The sequence below is a fragment of the Scyliorhinus torazame genome, chromosome 2 (genome assembly GCF_047496885.1).
Source record: "Scyliorhinus torazame isolate Kashiwa2021f chromosome 2, sScyTor2.1, whole genome shotgun sequence".
Classification (NCBI taxonomy): Eukaryota; Metazoa; Chordata; class Chondrichthyes; order Carcharhiniformes; family Scyliorhinidae; genus Scyliorhinus; species Scyliorhinus torazame.
Window position 1 is genome coordinate 385,750,165 of NC_092708.1, and position 19,920 is coordinate 385,770,084.

Sequence of the window (19,920 nt, forward strand, 5' to 3'; positions counted from 1 at the left end):
AGAATCAGAACTAGGAGCGCCACAGAGGTGGTGTTCACATACCTTCACTACGCAAAATTGTGCATAACGTCGAGCACGCTGTTCTACCTGTGTTTACCAGTCTCAGGCTGCATTTTGAACAGGCGCCCCAATCCCAGTGTCTCGAGACAAGCCCCTCCCCACAATGCACCTCCCCCCCACCCCCCAAACGCTGACAGAGGGAGCACCCCCAATCCATCAAGAGAGGCATCCACCCGCCCACCAAGGGAATAACAGGTCACCCTGCACATGCATTTGGGTGCCCCAACGCCCAAATCCCCCCTCCCCTCAGCCATCCTCACTCAGGTCCTATCCACTGGCATTGCCAATGGTGCACCATGGCACTGATACCCTGGCAGTGACACTCTAGCCTGACATGTTGGACTTCAAGGGGGGTCAAGGAGGTTAGTCCATTGCTCAAGTGCCCCTCTGCTGTTGCCAGACTGCAGAGGAGGGGTCCTTCAAAGATCCTGGGGGTTGGATGGGCTCGGGCTGTGGGCAATAGGTTGACTCCGGGACCTTCCCCTGGAATGGGGGTTCCATGTCTGGTCTGCCCTTTCCAGCCCTGGTCAATCTGAAGATCACTCTTGTCACATTGATCTCAGGCAGCCCTCTGTTCAAAATCATCATCCTTGTCCAACCTGTTTAAACATTGAAGTGGCCTTCTCATCCTGAATTGCTCTGCCTGGTAGCTGATCCTAACAGCATTGTTTATAAACACCCTTGTTCTGATTGACAGATGCTGGCCACTTCTACAATGCTTTCTGCGGTCAGAAAAGAGGAAGTGAAAGAAGTGGCCAGCAACTGTCAATAAGAACAAGGATGTTTATCAACATTGCGGTTAGGATCAATGGAGAGTACTTGAGATGCATTCAAGCGTGAAGGGAAAGATGATTAAACTAACCTCCTGCCTGCTGTGTTCAAACCATTAAGCTGTCAATCAAAGGCTAGTTAAAGGTACTGCACTGTGAAATTGAATGGATGCAAAGCATTTCAAAGGATCGCAGGGGATTTCAAAGCTTTTCAAGTGTTGTCGGCTTTCTGGAAGACTCTGACATTTCAAAAACAGCAGATTTAAAAGCATAGAGCTGAGGAAGCAGCTGTGAGGACAGGGAAAATCTTCCAGCCGTGAATCTTTAATGAATGGTCTGATCTGTCCATCACCTGTCAGGCTGAGCAATTCAGAACGAGAAGGCCGTTTCAATGTTTAAACAGGTCAAGATGATGATTTTGAACAAAGGTTGCCTGAGGTCATCATGCCATGAGTGATCTTCAGGTTGCCCAGGGCTGGAAGGGGCAGTCCAGAATGGGACCCCATTCAGTGGAAGGTCCCGGGGTCAGCCCTTACCCACTCAACCCCAGGACCATTAGGGAACCTTACCTCTGCAGCCTGGCAGCAGCAGAGGGACACATGAGCAATGGGGTAACCTCCTTGACCCCCCCCCTCAAAGACCATCGTGCTAGGACAGTGCTTGTCCATACTTCCACCAAAGCCCAGTGGAGTTCCCGCTGAGGGAGAGTGGGTCAGTGCATAACAGCAGCCGGAGAAGATTCGGGCTTCCAATGCGTTAATCGCAATCAGATGATTGCACATGAGCTGTTTGCATGTTCCCGCTGGCATAGGGTGGGAAACCCCTATGGTCGACAGGGCAGGGCAAGATACAGCGGACGGGTCTGCCGTCCGTGCCAAACCTGCTTTTGGGCAAGCGCAGGAATCGCCGTCCGATTGGGATTCCCAATGTTAGCACCAGGACAGGAAGCGAAGAATTCTGCCCACTGTCTGAAACACACCACTCCACCGTTAGCTTCACGAAAACAGCATTTCACCAACTATCTCTGTATTAGAGTAGATACAAACCGAATGCACACAGAAAGTTGCCATCCATTTCAGGTGAAATACTCTTAACAAGATCATAAGTGTTAAATACTGCCACTCAACCTCTCACTATAAATTGACTCTTACACGGGTGCAGTCAGATTCCTTCAAGTTTTTATTGCTGTTGGAGAGATTTAAAAATTACTTGGGCAGAATGAGGGGGTGGGTGGCGATGGTGGCAGATAACTCAAAGAGCAAAATTTTTATGGAGTCGACCCAATGCGGGGACTAGACAGCACTGCTGATGGTTAAACACGGGCTGAGTGGAACTTCTGCCGCTGAGTAGGATTGTAGCCCCAGCCTCAGGAGCTGCTGGCCAATCCAATTGGCTGGCAGCTCCATCAGTCCAGGTAGCAGCAAGAGCACAGTTTAGTAGACGCTGCTGGGACTGCAACGGTGAACAAAAAGGAGCAATGTACTCCTGGAAACAGGTCAGTCGGGGTCTTCGTCAGGGAGGGTTTGGGAAGGCTCGAAAGGGGAGCAGAGGGTTTACGGCTGCAGGCAAGCAGGAAGGGCCGATTCTTGGGCCGGGGCTGCTCCAATTCACAACGGCAGCTCCCCAAAGAGAGAAACCCCCATTTTGAAGAACTTACTTTTAAAAAACGGGCCGTCTACACCCACCAGACTGCCCAAGTCAGATGTTTTGTGGTACAGGCAGTGCCTTATCGGGGTCAATGGACTTGTTAATAAATCCAACTGACCCTTCATACGAACAGACAACATATTTGCAGAAGTAGGCCATTCAGCCTCTCGACCCTGCTCCACCATTCAATAAGCTCATGGTTGCTCTGATGGTGTTCAGTTCCACATTTCCATCTACTCCCGATAATTCCTGATTCCCTTGCCCAACAAGAATCTACCCCCCCCCCCCCCCCCCTTCTGAGGCAGAGAGTGCAAAAGTTACACAACCCTCTGAGAAAAAGAATTCCCTAATTTAAAAACAGTGCCCCTAATTCTGGACTCACCCACAAGAGGATCATCCTTTCCACATACATCTTGTCGAGACCACTCAGGATCTTATATACTTCAATCAGGACACCCTCTTCTAAACTCCAGTGAGAACAAGCCCAGCCTGACTGACCTATCCTTAGAAGACAACTGAGGTATCAGTCTAGTAAACCTCCTCTGAACTGCCTCCAATGAGTTTACATCCTTCTCTAAAGAGGCAGACCAAAACTGCACACACTGTTTGAGATGCAGTCTCACCAATGCCCTGTCTAATTGAAGCAGAACATTCTTACTTTGATGTTGAATTCCTTTCGTAAGAGGATAGCATTCCATTAACCTTCTTAATTACATGCTGTACCTGCATGGTAATTTTCTGTGATTCATGTACTAGAACACCTAGATCCCTCTGCACCTTGGAATTCTGCAATCATTCTCCTTTTAAGTAATAATCTGATTTTTTATTCTCCATGCCAAAGTGAACAACTTCATATTTTCCCACATGAAATTCCATCTGCCAGATTTTCATCTACTCACTCAGCCTATATATGTAGGTCTGCAAATTACTCTTTCTTCACAACAAACTTTCCATCCTATCTTTGTGTCATCTGCAAAGTTAGCTATTGTGCCTTCGCTCCCTTCATCTAAGTCAGTGACTTAAATTATAAATAGTTGCGGCTCCAGCACAGACGCCTGCTCATCACATTCTGCCAATCAGACAAAGACCCATTTATGCATACTCTATGTTTTCTGTCAGGCAACCAACCTTTTATCCATGCTAATGTATTACCCCCTACACCATGAGCTTTTATTTTCCACAATAGCCTTCGATGTGGTACATTATCAAATGCCTTCTGGACAACCCAAATACAGTGCATCTACAGGTTCCCTTTAAAGAACTCTAATGAATTGGTTAAACATGATTTTCCTTTCACAAAACCACGCTGAGTCTTCCCGATTACCTTGAGCTTTTCCAATTGCCCAACTATAACCTCTTTTAATGATTGATTCTAACACCTTCCCCACAACAGACATGAAGCCAGCAGGCCTATAGTTTCATGTTTTCTGCCTCCCTCCCTTCTTGATTAGAGGAGTCACATTTGCTATTGTCCAGTCTGATGGAACCTTTCCCTACTCCACGGGAGTTTGGGGAAATACCGGCCAATGCATCTACTACCTCATTAGCCACCTCTTTTAAGACCCTTGGATGGAGTCTTCATTACCTGCTTAAATATGGTGATAGGCTGCTGATTTTGGTGCCCACCCACCCCATATTATGGGGATGAGCTTAAGCATGGGTGGGATGAGCACCAGCCCTATTTTACGTGCCTCCCTGGGGAAAACACACCTGGCAGGAGCACGTAGAATGCTGCCCAATGTTTATAAAATTGTCTTTCCTGTCTATCTTTTTGCAAACTCTCATTGTCTCGTCATTTCTCTTCCTGTATCTGATTTGGCATTGAATTTACTGATTTTAATTTATATTTCCTTCTCAGTCCTCAGGCAATTCATTTATAATCCTTTAGCCCGATTGGTTTTGGAGGTACACAGTTGCTTGCCCCATTCATTCAGGTCCTAGATGTCTGATTACCAACCCACATTTTCGACAAATCACCACACAAAACACTTTATAACACTAAACACGCAAGCACAGGTCTAAGTAACAGTCAATGTCATTAGATTCACTCCCACTGCAAATTATAGAGCAATGAGTTCCATTTGGCAATTATTTCAAACTTCAGTCGAAACAATTGCCATAAAAGTATAATCCCTCCAGTGATTTTACATTATTGCGATTTGTTCACTTGTGAAAGAAAAGCAATAGCACGTGGTCATTGCTTTAATAGTCTACATACATTTACAACTTGAGGAAGCTTTAAAACTTGAAAGCTCCATTAGCACAGAAAACAACTTTTTTACTTTAGCATAATGCCAGTGTACTACAGTTCCCACAATAATTCTGCAATTGTAAGCTAATTGTCTGTATTTGCAAAGCATCCATTGTTCACAATCTATATATAAAATGATGCATACATGTGCCTAAGTACAGTAATTATACCAATGATTGCAATGTGTACAATGTGTTCTTTAGAAACAGAATTACATTAGAATTGTAGAATTATTGGATGAATCATTGGTGACTCACAAGTGAATGACAATGCATTTATGTCATATCCATTACAAAACCTATGGAATGGTCTCATGTTTTCACTTTCATTCCAAATTTACAGCAATTGGTCATCGTTTAACAAGTAAAAGAGAAGTCACTCCTATCTTTCTTATGCTCTTATTTTCACTCGGAGGGTTTTGAATGTTTGAAATTTCTACTCCAGGGAGCTGTTGAGTGTTTCCAAGGCCGAGACCAATAGATTTCTGGACTCTAGGGAATCGAGGGATATGGGGCTTGGGAGGGAAAGTGGAGTCGAGGACAGGGATCGTGATGTTATTAAATGGCAGAGCAGGCTCGTGGTAACGTATGGTGCCCCAATCTTGTTTCTTATGTATTACATGACTAATATTTCCAAAATAGTCTTGGATTTTACATTACACTGTGAAAGCAACTCGATGTGCTATTTGTTCTGAATTCTTACTTCAGCTCGCAGAGGCTGCCTATGCATCAGAGTTTGAAAAGTTCACTTCTGGTAAATCCCACATGCCTATTTAATATTTTTAGCACGAATTAATAAATCAAGCGTCAATCAAAGCATGATTGACTCGAGGGAAAGTTCCAGCATCAGAAATTGTCAATGAGAGGCTGCCAAGTTTGAGAGTGTTAGATATTCAGCATCCTTTCGTAATGTCAGGGTGACCAACAGTGTCAAAAAGATAACACACAGCCATGATTTTTTTACTTTTGCAGCAAGAATCCTCCCCAAATACCATCGAAAGGTAACATTTTGTGGGCTTATTTTTACCCGTGTCTAAAAATTACAGGGAAAATGTCACAAAGCACTTCATTGCCTTCAAGTGGAAGGTAATTATCACTTCAAAGGGAACTCAGGAGAGGAAATTTCAAAGATAGATATCGTCTCTAAAATCAATATCTCAAAGTTTTCTCTATTTTGATTAGAAAATGAAACCCCCAAATCATTGGTAAAAATAAAAACTTTTAAACTATTTAACCAAATTTTAAAAAGGGGGAGGCGGGGGGGAGAGACACCACAATGTGGAGCCATTATAGTCTTTTTAAGACAGGTGAGAAGATTTTTTTTTCTATGAGAAGGTGTTTAGCATCTGGAATTCTCTTCCCCAGAATCCTCTTCCCCAGAGGCCGTCACTGAATTTATTCAAGAACGAGTCAGATTTCCGATACACAAAGCAGTCGAGAGCTATAGGGACAGGCAGGAAGTTAGAGTTGAGCCCACAACCTTAATCAGCCATGATCTTATCAAGTGGCAGAGCAGGTTCGGACAGGTAGAGTGGCCTACTCCTGCTCCTAAGTGCTTTGTTGCTATGTAATGTTGCACTCTCAGCTCTCCTTTAAATCTTCATTTTCTACCATCTTCCCAAGCCCCAATCCGAGTCTCTCCCCAATATATTCTCACTTCTCCCTCTGTCTCTGCACAGGGTGACTTCAAGCCCTCAGTGGCTTTTACCTCCACCTTGATTTACCTTTCCATCTTTAAACTGATTTCACTGCACTCTCAATCTCCCCTAATCCCTCACCTCCATGCTAATCCTCTTACCCATATTCACATTCCATCTCCATCATCTCTTGACTCCTAGCATCTTAATCACAAACACGGTTATCTCCTATAATTTCCTTGCATCCCTCACCACTATGTCCTCATTGCCCTTCCCAATCTCACTTCCTTCTGCATCTGTCCTGGGAAAAAATACTTGCCCCTGTCAGGACACTTTCAGGCTCCTAGTTATCTAACAATTGATGCTCTATTTGCCACAGTATTCTTAAGGCTGTTAATCTGCTCGATCGCTTGATATATTTTTAATATACTACATACTATATTTGTATATCCCATAACATTTTCTTCCCCTTTAGGTGAATTGCTGAAACAATAAATGTAGCACATATTGTTTTTGGAATATTTTGCAATGTAAAGAAGTTCCCACAAACCAAACATGCCACATTATTCACAAAGCTTTTTAAGATCTGGATAAAGACCATTTGGGACTTCTGACACTCAATATCCAAGGTGAGAAAACATCTAGAATACACATCAAAAAGTGAAGAATCCTACTTATCTACTCCACAAATTACAATATTTAATTTAAAAAATATCTTTTTTTTTAAACTGTAATTTTCATTATCCCTCTGAAAGCTTAAAAAATGTATAATTGATTAAAGATTGGCCATTTTTGGGGTCACAGTTGTCCATTAATGTTGGTACAAAATCTCACAATATCAGCAGTCAACAAAATTAAGTTGAGTATTTACTTTGGAACATCAAATCAGAATACTCTTAATACAAATCAAGTGATGATTCAAGGTTAAGCACCTAAATCCAACTTTGCTGAATGAATTACATTACCTAATTGAAACCATTTATAATTCAGATTTATTCAGCACAAACCAACTGTGAATTATCAAGAGTAGTTCATTTCTTTCATTGTAGACTTCCAGTGGTGGCATGTAATGAGTAGTCGTGACACAGGTCACTTTGCTGACAATCAAGATGCTTACTGGCATCTTGGCAGCGGAGTTTAAGAAACAGCGGTAGGCTATTTCCGAGGACCTCCACAAATCAATAGAGGCAGCCCTAGCTCAAATTTGTTCGGCACTGGCAAAGACGAATGAAACGGTAAAGGTGCATGGCGCATTGCTACTGGGTGTGGAGGCGGCTCTTTTGAACCAGAGTGATGGAATTGTCTCATTGCAGGCTGAGATGGCAACGTTGGCCAGTGATAATGGAACACTGCATGCCTAGGTGGAGATTTGGAGAATCGCTCCAGGAGGCAGAACCTTAGAATCGCAGGGCTGCCGGAGACAGTAGAGGAACCAAATCCGACTGATTATTTGTCGGAGATGTTTGGGACGATGGTGGGGAGGGTGGATCACCGTCACCTCCCGAGCTGGATCAGGCCCACCGGTCACTCCGGAAGAAGCCCCGCTCAGGCAAACCACCAGGGGCAATCATCCTCAGGTTCCACAGCTACCAGAAGGAACCAGTCCTGAGGTGCGCAAAGGATCACTTGGACAACAAATGGGGCTCTATCAAGATGTGGGAGCGAAATTGGTTAAAAGGCAGGCGGCATTTAACAAAGCCGCGCCTGCGTTATATAAAAGTGGAATGCTGTTTGGGGTGGTGCACCCTGCATGCCGCCGAGTGACTTTTGACTCAAAAGACCATTATTTTGATGCGTCGGAAGAGCCTGATGTTTTTGTGAGGAAGCAACAGCTGGGGGAGTGAGTTAATTGTTATTTATAAGGAGCTTGTTGTTATTGGGGAGGACATGTGTTATGGGGATTTGTTGGTGTTTCTTGTTCCAGTTTGTTTGTTTTTTAACTGTTCTTATGTGGGATGGGAGTTATTTTTTGTATGTTTATTAAAGTTGGATGTGGGGGGGGTGGTTCTTGAGGCTTTTTATTTATCTTTACTCCGAGCAGAGGCTGCCCTTATACCTGAAACGTTAGCTAACAGGAGCATAGTGGTGGGGTAACTTCAGCTCATTATTTTAGGGTAGATTTAGATAATTAGCTCAGGGTTTTTGTTTTGTTTGGGGTTCGGGATAGTTTGGGACGATGGTGGGGAGGGTGGAGGTTTGATTGGTTATTTGGGTGTGGTGCTGTTGGGAGCCGGGGTTGTGGGTGGCAGGGAGAGTTTTCTGACATTGACTATAGATTATTCTTTGTTCTTCCTTGATGGGAGTTTGGCAGCCACCTTGGGTGGGCTCGATGCCTGAACTTTTTACGGTGTTGGAATATCTCTCTTGGTGGAAATAGCTGACTCAGACAAGGGGCAGGGGCGGTGGTAGAGGGCCCCAATACGGCTGCTCACTTGGAATGTAAGAGGGTTGAGGCCTATATCTCCCTGATGTTGAAGAAAGACCAGGACCCTGCAGAATGTGGGTCGTATCAGTCTATCTCGTTGCTGAATATTGATGCTAAGTTGTTAGAGGGTAGGTGGAAGGGTTCTACTCGAGATGGCAGCGATTTGTTTCCTTTTAGTCAGCTCTACAAGAGCTGGGGTTTGTTCATTGGTTCCCGTCAACTGTTTGGGGGGGGGGTTTAATGTGTGGGGGGGGGGTTTATTTTGTTGTAAACTATAAAATTTTGAAAATTGGAATTAAAATACTTTTCAAAAAATAGGAGGAAATTGAAAAGATGCGTACTTAAAATTAATTTTGCAGACCAGGGTGGAAGCGACAAAGGGGAGTTGATGTAGAGACAAAGTTGGAAAGGATAGGACTCTTGCGACGGAAGGATTTTAATCAGAAAAAGGTTAGAAACCTTAAGCCAAGAGAGGTTGCATGTTTGGACATATGTTTGGAGTATGTCAGAAAGGATGAAGCCATGGCAGGATTTGAAAATTAGTAGAAGAAGATTGAAACTAATGCTTGGGGAGTGGGTAACTTATAGAACAGGACAAGACAGGGATCGTGGAGTTGCACAATCAGCTTTCTAAAAGAACGCAGTCTGCGGCAATCTTTATTGTCACAAATAGGCTTACATTAACACTGCAATGAAGTTACTGTGAAAAGTCCCTGGTCGCTATATTCCGGCGCCTGTTCGGGTACACGGAGGGAGAATTCAGAATGTCCAAATGACCTAACAGCACGTCTTTTGGGATTTGTGGGAGGAAACCAGAGCACCCGGAAGAATTTCACGCAGATATGGGGAGAACGTGCAGACTCCGCACAGATAGTGCCCCAAGCCAGGAATTGAACCTGGGACCCTGGCGCTATGAAGCAACAGTGCTAACCACTGTGCTACCGTGCCACCTAATGTATCTCCTGTAACTGTAACATGTACCCTTCTTTCAGAGACTTGGTAAATTCTTTCAAAGGACTCCAGGCGAATCCGCAGCCACCATCTCACCTGACTGCTTTTGGCATGCAGTTATTTGAAGTTTTTGGGAGGTCTTGTGGCACAGTAGATAGCACTCTTGCCTCTGGGTCAGAAGCTCCAGGTTCAAGTCTCACTCCAGGATTTGTTGGCCAATGAAGGAGCATTCATGATGCAGTTCAAAAGGCTGATAATCAGAATCCTTCGAACAGTTCACCACTATTCCCCAAAGGGATATAAAAGTGTGTGAAGGTACAAAACTATTTATGTTTGCAAAGGCAGCAACCAAGCTGTACACTGACATGTCCGAGAACAGCAAATAAGGTGACTTGGTTTTCTTTGATGCTGCAGTTGAGACAAAAGTTGCAGAACACCCCCACCCCTCGCCCAATAGTATCATCATCTGGGGCCCTGGTTTATCATCTGATCTAAAAGATTGCACCTAAAACAGTGCAGAGTTCACCATGTTGACTGAATATTGATTATGATTACTTATGTGCAGGTGGTAGGCATTAACTGGGCATTCAGTTGAGCCCCTGAGAAATAGACATAAACTAAAACTGGTTGTTGGGTTCGGAGGTGCATGTTTGTAACTCTGTAAATAAAAACGTGTAAAGGTTGGCTCTGGTTCTATCCTTCACCAATGCACAATACTGTGCTGAAGGGTTAGGTTACATTATCTGTAAAATGGCTTAACCCCATGACCTTTAACAGAGAGATATGTGCACTATCTTTATTCCGCTGTTCATTTTCCTTCCATACAGCGGATACCTAATGATCCATACAGAGCATTTCACCATTTTCATTAATGTTCAAATATATGAGATGAATCTAAAACTAGGGGAAATAAATAATAGAGTCTTCGAGGTCTGCAGCACAAAAAATGCCCTCTGGTCCATCCTGTCTGCACCCAAGTATTCTCAACCCATTTCCCAGCCCTTAGCCCATAGCCTTGTATGCCTTGGCATCACAAGTGCACATCTAAATACTTCTTAAATGTTATGAGGGTCTCTCTCTGCCTCCACCGCCCTTTCAGGCAGTCAGTTCCAGACTCCCACCACCCTCTGGGTGAAAAAGATTTTCCTCACATCCCCTCTAAACCTCCTGCCCCTTACCTTAAATCTATGTCCCCGGTCATTGATCCCTCCACCAAGGGGAAACGTTTCTTCCTGTCTACTCTATCTGTGCCTCTCATAATTTTACACATCTCAATCCCGTCCCCCCTCAGTCTCCTCTGCTCCAAGGAAAACAATCCAAGTCTACCCAATCTCTCTTCATAACTAAAACTCTCCAGCCCAGGCAGCATCCTGGTAAATCTCCTCTGCACCCTTTCCAGTGCTATCACACCTCTTCTATAATGTGGATTCCAGAACTGCACATAACACTCTAGCTGTGGCCTAACCAATGTTTTTTGCAGTTACAGCATAACCTTCCTGCTCTTAAACTCTTTGCCTCGGCTAATAAAGGTAGGTATACCATCTGCCTTCTTAACCACTATATCCACCTGTTCTGCTACTTTAAGGGACCAGTGTCCATACACACCAAGGTCCCTCTGATCCTCGGTGCTTCCCAGGGTCCTGCCGTTTATCATGTATTCCCGTGCCTTGTTTGTCCTGCCCAAGTGCATCATTTCACACTTATCCGGATTGAATTCCATTTACCACTGGTCAGCCCATCTGACCAGCCCGTCTATATCCTCCTGTAATCTAAAGCTATCCTCCTCACAATTACCACCTCACCCATTTTCTTATCCTCCGCGAACTTACTGATCAACCCTCCTACATTCATGTCCAAATGATTTATATAAACCACAAACAACAATGGCCCCAACACTGATCCAACACGAGACCCCACTGGGCACAGTCAGAAAAACACCACTCCACCATCACACTCTGCTTCCTGCCACTCAGTCAATTCTGGATCCTCAGCCAATTCTGGATCCAATTTGCCAAATTTCCTTGGATCCCATGGGATCTTACCTTTGTTATCAGTCTCCCATGTGGGAGCTTATCAAAAGCCTTGCAGAAGACCAAGCAGACTACATCAGATGCATATTGATAAATCCAGCATGGAGTTCAAGAGTCTTCTGTCTCAGAATGGTGCGAATGTGGAACTCCATTATAGAGCGCTCGAGGAAAATAGCATCATGTATTAAAGGAGAAGATAGAGAAGTATGTGAGGGAGAAAGGAATAGAAGGATATGTTAGTCAGATGATAATTAGACGGGGTGGAGGCTCACACATAAACACTGGCATGGACTTGTTTGACTAAAGTCAAACTCTTGTGCTGTAAAATTCTATGCAGTTCTATTTATGTGACGTACAACCTGTTCTTCAGACAATCTTATCTGCCGTTCAAAATCCTTCAACAATTGAAACTGGGACTGTTCCTTGGTCAAGACAACATAATAAATCAAAACATTAACTTACCAGGGACTTCTCATCTTCGGATCTTGAAAGTTTACTTTTCATCTCTTCCGCTTCATTAATTTTACCACTGTGTTTCTTCAATTCCTTTATAAAAAGGCAAAAAATTATATTTCAAATGTTGAAAGTTGCAAAGTTCAAGTAGAATATGAATCTTAAAAGGAAAAAAAAGGTTTGGAAGACAGGGTACCTTCTTTTCCAAGAAATCTAACAGCTATGTGGAAACATATACAAATATTAGTCCTACAGGTTTCCATAAGGACGATGGAAGTCACACTAATTTTTAATGACGGGGAGTTATTTTGTAATTCACTTATGGGATGCTAGGCCAGCCTTTAGTGCCCCTGCCTCTGTCCCCTTGAGAAGTGGGTTGCCTTCCTGAACTACTGCCGCCCACGTGGTGAAGGTGCTCTCACAGTGTTGTTAGGGAGAGAGATGCAGGATTTCGACCCAGCGACAGTGAAGGAACGGCAATATAATTCCATGTTCGGATTGTGTATAACTTGGAGGGTGGTGTTCCCCTGTGTCTGCTACCCTTGTTCTTCTAAATGGTAGAAATTTCAGGTTTGGTGCATGCTGATGAAGAAGCCTTGGTGATTTGCTGTGATGCGGCTGGAGACGAAGGGAACTAATGTTTAAAGGGCAGGTTGCTTTGCCCTGGATGCCGTTGAGCTTAGAGTGTTGATGGGGATACACTCAATCAGACAAATGGAGAAATTCGACCACATTCTTGATTTGTAGACGCTGTAGATCACATTGTAGATGGAGGAAAGGCTTTGGAGTCATAAGGCAAGTCAGGACTGCTCTTATAGCTCCAATATTTATAACAATGGTCAGATTGTAGTCAATTGCAACTCTTCAGGGGCAGCACGGTGGCGCAGTGGGTTAGCCCTGCTGCCTCACGACGCTGAGGTCTCAGGTTCGATCCCGGCTCTGGGTCACTGTCCGTGTGGTGTTTGCACATTCTCCCCGTGTTTGCGTGGGCTTCGCCCCCACAACCCAAAGATGTGCAGGCTAGGTGGAGTGGCCACGCTAAATTGCCCCTTAATTGGAAAAAATGAATTGGGTACTCTAAATTTGTAAAAAGAAAAATTGTTACTCTTCAGGATGTTGAAGATGGGAGAATCCTGAGATTTTAATCCTGTTAAATGACAAAGGAAGTTGGTAGGAATTTCTCTTCTAGATGATAGTCTTTGCTCAGCATTTAAATGACAAGTAACTTTTGCAGCATTTATCAGCCCAAGCCTGAATGTTGTCTCGGTCTTGCTGCACGTGGGTAATGACTAATGGAGCAGTAACTGGCTGGACTGAATTTATCCTGCTTTTTGTGGGCAGTACACATATGGGCAACATTCTACATTATCAGGTAGATGTCAGTGTTGAAGCACTGGAACAGCTTGATTAGTTCTGGAGCACAAGTCTTCAGTTCTGCAGATGGAACGTTACAAGGCTCATACCCAGTGCCTGCAGCCGTTTCTCGATATCACGGAGAGTGAATTGAATTGGTTGAAGTCTAACAGTTATGATGGTGAGAAACTGAAGAGGCAGAGATGGATCATCCACTTGGCACCTCTAGCTGAAGATGTCCGCAAAGACTTCAGTCTTGTCTTTTGCACTCACATGCTGAGCTCCGCCACAAATGGTGGAGATATTTTGTTCAGTCAGCGGGGCAGTTGAAAGTGAGTCAGACTGTAAGGGTCCAATTACCATCTGTGTGAACAGAACATTTCTTTCACATCCTGGGCTGCTGGTCTTCAGCCGCACTTTTGATTTGTTACTAAGAGAATCATAGAACTTACAGTGCAGAAGGAGGCCATTTGGCGAGCTCCCCACTCAAGCGCACACCTCCACCCTATCCCCATAACCCAGTAACCCCATCTAACCTTTTTGGACACTAAGGGCAATTTTAGCACGGCCAATACTCCTAACCTGCACATCTTTGGACTGTGGGAGGAAACCGGAGGAAACCCACGCAGACATGGAGAGAACGTGCAGACTCCACAGACAGTGACCCAAGCCAGGAATCGAACCTGGGACGCTGGAGCTGTGAAGCAACAGTGCTAACCACTGTGCTACCATCCCGCCCCTGGATGCCAGTCTCCCTCAAGGCCCTGGGAGGAGTTGCATTGAAATCGAATGGGCCCAAACCAGACTGATCCCTCAACAACAGAGGGAAGGCAGAGAGGAGCAACAAGCTAGCCCGAGTTTGTTTACAATTAAGTGCAACATGTTTCCGTTCTATTTGTCTGCCCACAATTTCGAAGAGAGAGAGGGAGGAAATAATCAACCAAAGGCGGAGTCTTCCTAGGCAAGTTTAAATTCCACAGAATTAGCCACTGCATGTTTTAATGGGGATGCAGGTGAGGTGAAATGCAAAAGAATTACATAGACGCTCTGAGCCTATTGCTCTACATCAATGAGTTGCATTTTGCTTTCACAACAGAGTATGAGAAAGGCAGAGTGTTGGGCAGAACGTGACTTTGCGTTCAATCGGAGGAGTTCTGCCAGTGGGGACAGCGCTCAGGAAAGATTTTGTTTGTACAGTATTGATGCACTATCAATTACCACAAAGACGAGAGTAGTGGAATAATCGAGGCTTTATTGAGCAAAGATGTTGTGCCTCCTGTAGCTGGAACCAGAATGGCTGCAACACCGGCGAGCACACACATTTATACGCCGCTTACTGGACGGAGCCAGCAGACAGGGATTTACCCATGTACCTCTACTATACGGGCCTTACCGTAAACATGTAATACTGCTAGTGGTGACTACCACAAGTATTTTATTAGATAGGGCCCGGGGAGTGGAGAAATAGACATTGCAGATATTCAGCTAAGTGTGTGTGGGGGCGGCTCTAAACCGTGATACACGCTGGGGATCATTTTTGCCGACCCAATTTTCAACATCCCGCAACCCACTCGAGGATCGCAGCCCCCACTAGCATCATGCTTCCACAGTTTAGTATGCAAGTAGTCCTGTGTTGCAGCTTCACGGGTTTGAACCTCAATTTTAGGTATGCCGGGGACTGCTTCTAGCATGGTTTCCTTATCTCTTGAACCAGGGTAGATTCCCAGGCTTATTTCAATGGCTGATACAGGGATATGGGGCGGGATTCTCCGACCCCCCGCCGGGTCGGAGAATCGCCGGGGGCTGGCGTGAATCCCGCCCCCGCCGTGTGCCGAAGTCTCTACCACCAGGGATTCGGCTGGGGGCGGGAATCGCGCCACGCCGGTCGGCGGGGGCGGGAATCGCGCCAGTCGGCGGGCCCACCCCCGCCGATTCTCCAGCCCGCGATGGGCCGAAGTCCCGCTGCTGGAATGCCTGTCCCGTCAGCGTGGATTAAATCACCTTTTGAACGGCGGGACAAGGCGGCGCGGGCGGGCTCCAGGGTCCTGGGGGGGGGGGGGGGGGGCGCGGGGCGATCTGGCCCCGGGGGTTGGCCCCACAGTGGCCTGGCTTGCGATCTTGGCCCACCGATCTGCGGGCAGGCCTGTGCCGTGGGAGCACTCTTTTTCTTCCGCCTTCGCCATGTTCTTCACTATGGCGGAGGCGGAAGAGATCCCCTCCCCTGCGCATGCGCGGGGATGACATCAGCAGCCGCTGACGCTCCCGCGCATGCACGCTCCCGCGCATTCGCGCACCCGTGTCGCCCAGCGAAGACCTTTTGGCCCCGGCTGGCATGGCGCCAAAGGCCTTTCCCGCCAGCCGGTGGAGCGGAAACCGCTCCGGCGCGGGCCTAGCCCCTCAAGGTGAGGGTTTGGCCCCTAAAGGTGCGGAGACTTACGCACCTTTGGGGCGGCCGAAGCCGGAGTGATTCCCGCCACTCCTTCACGCCGGGACCCCCCGCCCCGCCGGGTAGCGGAGAATCCCGCCCATGCTGTGCCATGAGGTTAAAAACTGTTGAAGACAATCTGTTACTGATGATGGCCCATAACATCTCATGGATGCCTAGTATTGAGCTGCTACAGCTGTTCTCAATCTATCCAGTTTAGCTCAGTGGTAGTAAAGTTGCCACAGTCCCAGATGACCACAAGATGCTTTCCCCGTTGAGGGGGAGAGCTGGCTGGTGGTGACTTAACCTGAGGATCACCACACCTCAGGCGAGGGGCAAGATTGAGAAGGCGGGGCCTTCATGAATAACCTCAGCCAGTAGTGGAATTGGAACCTGCGCTGCTGGCCTCGAGCCAGCTGGCTAGTCAAGTGAGCTAAATTGGCCAGAGTAAGCTTACTAGAGTTTAAGAAAACTGTAATTCAGCTGACTGAGACTTTGCAGCACTATGGCGAAAGATCCATGAGTTTAGGAAAACTGTTAAGTGGCACATGAGTTTTACCTCGATGGTGATTTCCTTGCATCGGTCAAATGTGAAATGAGGGAAAAGGCAAGACTCAATGCGCAATGGGGAAACCGCCAGGCCTAATGGAGCCGATTTGTACCACTTGGAGAAATATTTTCAAATGTTAAATGCTGCATTTACGGTCAAAAATAGGCCATTCAGTCCATGTAACCTGCTGCTTTATTTCCACAAGATCATAGTTTTATTTATCTATCCATATATGTATGTCCCTGTCAGGCAGGGAAGAGATGGTTGAGTGAGGGAACCATGGTTGACAAGAGAGGTTGAATGCCTTGTTAAGAGGAAAAAGGAGACTTATGTAAGGCTAAGGAAACAAGGTTCAGACAGGGCGTTGGAGGGATACAAGATAGCCAGGAGGGAACTGAAGAAAGGGATTAGGAGAGCTAAGAGAGGGCATGAACAATCTTTGGCGGGTAGGATCAAGGAAAACCCCAAGGCCTTTTACACATATGTGAGAAATATGAGAATGACTAGAGCGAGGGTAGGTCCGATCAAGGACAGTAGCGGGAGATTGTGTATTGAGTCTGAAGAGATAGGAGAGGTCTTGAACGAGTACTTTTCTTCTGTATTTACAAATGAGAGGGGCCATATTGTTGGAGAGGACAGTGTGAAACAGACTGGAAAGCTTGAGGAAATACTTGTTAGGAAGGAAGATGTGTTGGGCATTTTGAAAAACTTGAGGATAGACAAGTCCCCCGGGCCTGACGGGATATATCCAAGGATTCTATGGGAATCAAGAGATGAAATTGCAGAGCCGTTGGCAATGATCTCTTCGTCCTCACTGTCAACAGGGGTGGTACCAGGGGATTGGAGAGTGGCGAATGTCGTGCCCCTGTTCAAAAAAGGGAATAGGGATAACCCTGGGAATTACAGGCCAGTTAGTCTTACTTCGGTGGTAGGCAAAGTCATGGAAAGGGTACTGAAGGATAGGATTTCTGAGCATCTGGAAAGACACTGCTTGATTAGGGATAGTCAGCACGGATTTGTGAGGGGTAGGTCTTGCCTTACAAGTCTTATTGAATTCTTTGAGGAGGTGACCAAGCATGTGGATAAAGGTAAAGCAGTGGATGTAGTGTACTTAGATTTTAGTAAGGCATTTGATAAGGTTCCCCATGGTAGGCTTCTGCAGAAAGTAAGGAGGCATGGGATAGTGGGAAATTTGGCCAGTTGGATAACGAACTGGCTAACCGATAGAAGTCAGAGAGTGGTGGTGGATGGCAAATATTCAGCCTGGATCCCAGTTACCAGTGGCGTACCGCAGGGATCAGTTCTGGGTCCTCTGCTGTTTGTGATTTTCATTAATGACTTGGATGAGGGAGTTGAAGGGTGGGTCAGTAAATTTGCAGACGATACGAAGATTGGTGGAGTTGTGGATAGTGAGGAGGGCTGTTGTCGGATGCAAAGAGACATAGATAGGATGCAGAGCTGGGCTGAGAAGTGGCAGATGGAGTTTAACCCTGAAAAGTGTGAGGTTGTCAATTTTGGAAGGACAAATATGAATGCGGAATACAGGGTTAACGGTAGAGTTCTTGGCAATGTGGAGAAGCAGAGAGATCTTGGGGTCTATGTTCATACATCTTTGAAAGTTGCCACTCAAATGGATAGAGCTGTGAAGAAGGCCTATGGTGTGCTAGCGTTCATTAACAGAGGGATTGAATTTAAGAGCCGTGAGGTGATGATGCAGCTGTACAAAACTTTGGTAAGGCCACATTTGGAGTACTGTGTACAGTTCTGGTCGCCTCATTTTAGGAAGGATGTGGAAGCTTTGGAAAAGGTGCAAAGGAGATTTACCAGGATGTTGCCTGGAATGGAGAGTAGGTCTTACGAGGAAAGGTTGAGGGTGCTAGGCCTTTTCTCATTAGAACGGAGAAGGATGAGGGGCGACTTGATAGATGTTTATAAGATGATCAGGGGAATAGATAGAGTAGACAGAGACTTTTTCCCCAGGTGGAACAAACCATTACAAGGGGACATAAATTTAAGGTGAATGGTGGAAGATATAGGGGGGGTGTCAGAGGTAGGTTCTTTACCCAGAGAGTAGTGGGGGCATGGAATGCACTGCCTGTGGAAGTAGGTGAGTCGGAAACATTAGGGACCTTCAAGCAGCTATTGGATAGGTACATGGATTACGGTAAAATGATATAGTGTAGATTTATTTGTTCTTAAGGGCAACACGGTAGCATTGTGGATAGCACAATTGTTTCACAGCTCCAGGGTCCCAGGTTCGATTCCGGCTTGGGTCACTGTCTGTGCGGAGTCTGCACATCCTGCCCGTGTCTGTGTGGGTTTCCTCCGGGTGCTCCGGTTTCCTCCCACAGTCCAAAGATGTGCAGGTTAGGTGGACTGGCCATGATAAATTGCCCTTAGTGTCCAAAATTGCCCTTAGTGTTGGGTGGAGGTGTTGACTTTGGGTAGGGTGCTCTTTCCAAGAGCCGGTGCAGACTCAATGGGCCGAATGGCCTCCTTCTGCACTGTAAATTCAATGATAATCTATGATTAATCTAGGACAAAGGTTCGGCACAACATCGTGGGCCGAAGGGCCTGTTCTGTGCTGTATTTTTCTATGTTCTATGTTCTAACTCAATCCACCAAGCTTAATAAGAATAATCGCTTACTGTCACAAGTAGGCTTCAATGAAGTTACTGTGAAAAGCCCCTAGTCGCCACATTCCGACGCCTGTTCAGGGAGGCCGGTACAGGAATTGAACCCGCGCTGCTGGCCTTGTTCTGCATTACAAGACAGCTGTTTGACTCCCTATCCCTCAATAACCTTGGCTAACAAAAATCTACTGACTGCTATGAATGGTTTCTGGACGTGAATCGTAGGGCAGGATTTACCGGCCGTTCACGCTGGCGGGATGAAACGCGCAGCGGGGTGGTCGGTAAATCCCGGCAGTAGTCTTTGCATCTCTCTGCATCTTACAAGTATCAGTAATCAAAATGCTTACAGGTTCTGAAGATAAAAACACAACATATTACGAGTCTTTGCTGGCTTTCAAAACTCACCTCATGTTTAAAAAATAGGATAAGGTGATGATCTCCTATCTCAGTTTAGTATGTTTTTTTGAAGTGTATACTTATTTATAATTTGCACATAAAGTTACAAAATGAAGGCGATGAGTAATCTTTCACATTTTCCCTCACACTGCCATGCATTTCACTGGCAGTCTCGAGTCACACTTTTATCAAATTAAATCTCCCTTAAACATGTCAAACAGTTTTTGTTCAAGACGGGGAACAAAAGCAAATCACCAGGCCCAATTTTTCTAGATAACAGTTCTCATTACAGTTGCCAAGCTACCACAGCTTTTTTTTTTAAATAGTTTAACATCCACTC

General features: G+C 45.6%; 1 protein-coding gene across 5 annotated transcripts in view; it reads right to left on the minus strand.

Moving 5' to 3' along the window:
- The window catches only part of LOC140405340 (centrosomal protein of 128 kDa-like), a 589,746-nt gene that overhangs the window by 475,590 nt on the left and 94,236 nt on the right, over positions 1 to 19,920 (minus strand). For all 5 annotated transcript variants that reach the window (XR_011938602.1, XM_072493651.1, XM_072493643.1 and 2 more), the window contains exon 9: positions 12,233 to 12,316. Coding sequence is in view for 4 of the 5 variants with exons in the window: in XM_072493651.1 (XP_072349752.1) it covers positions 12,233 to 12,316 (84 nt within the window). In the remaining variant the exon portion in view is untranslated. The remainder of the gene's footprint in view (positions 1 to 12,232; positions 12,317 to 19,920) is intronic.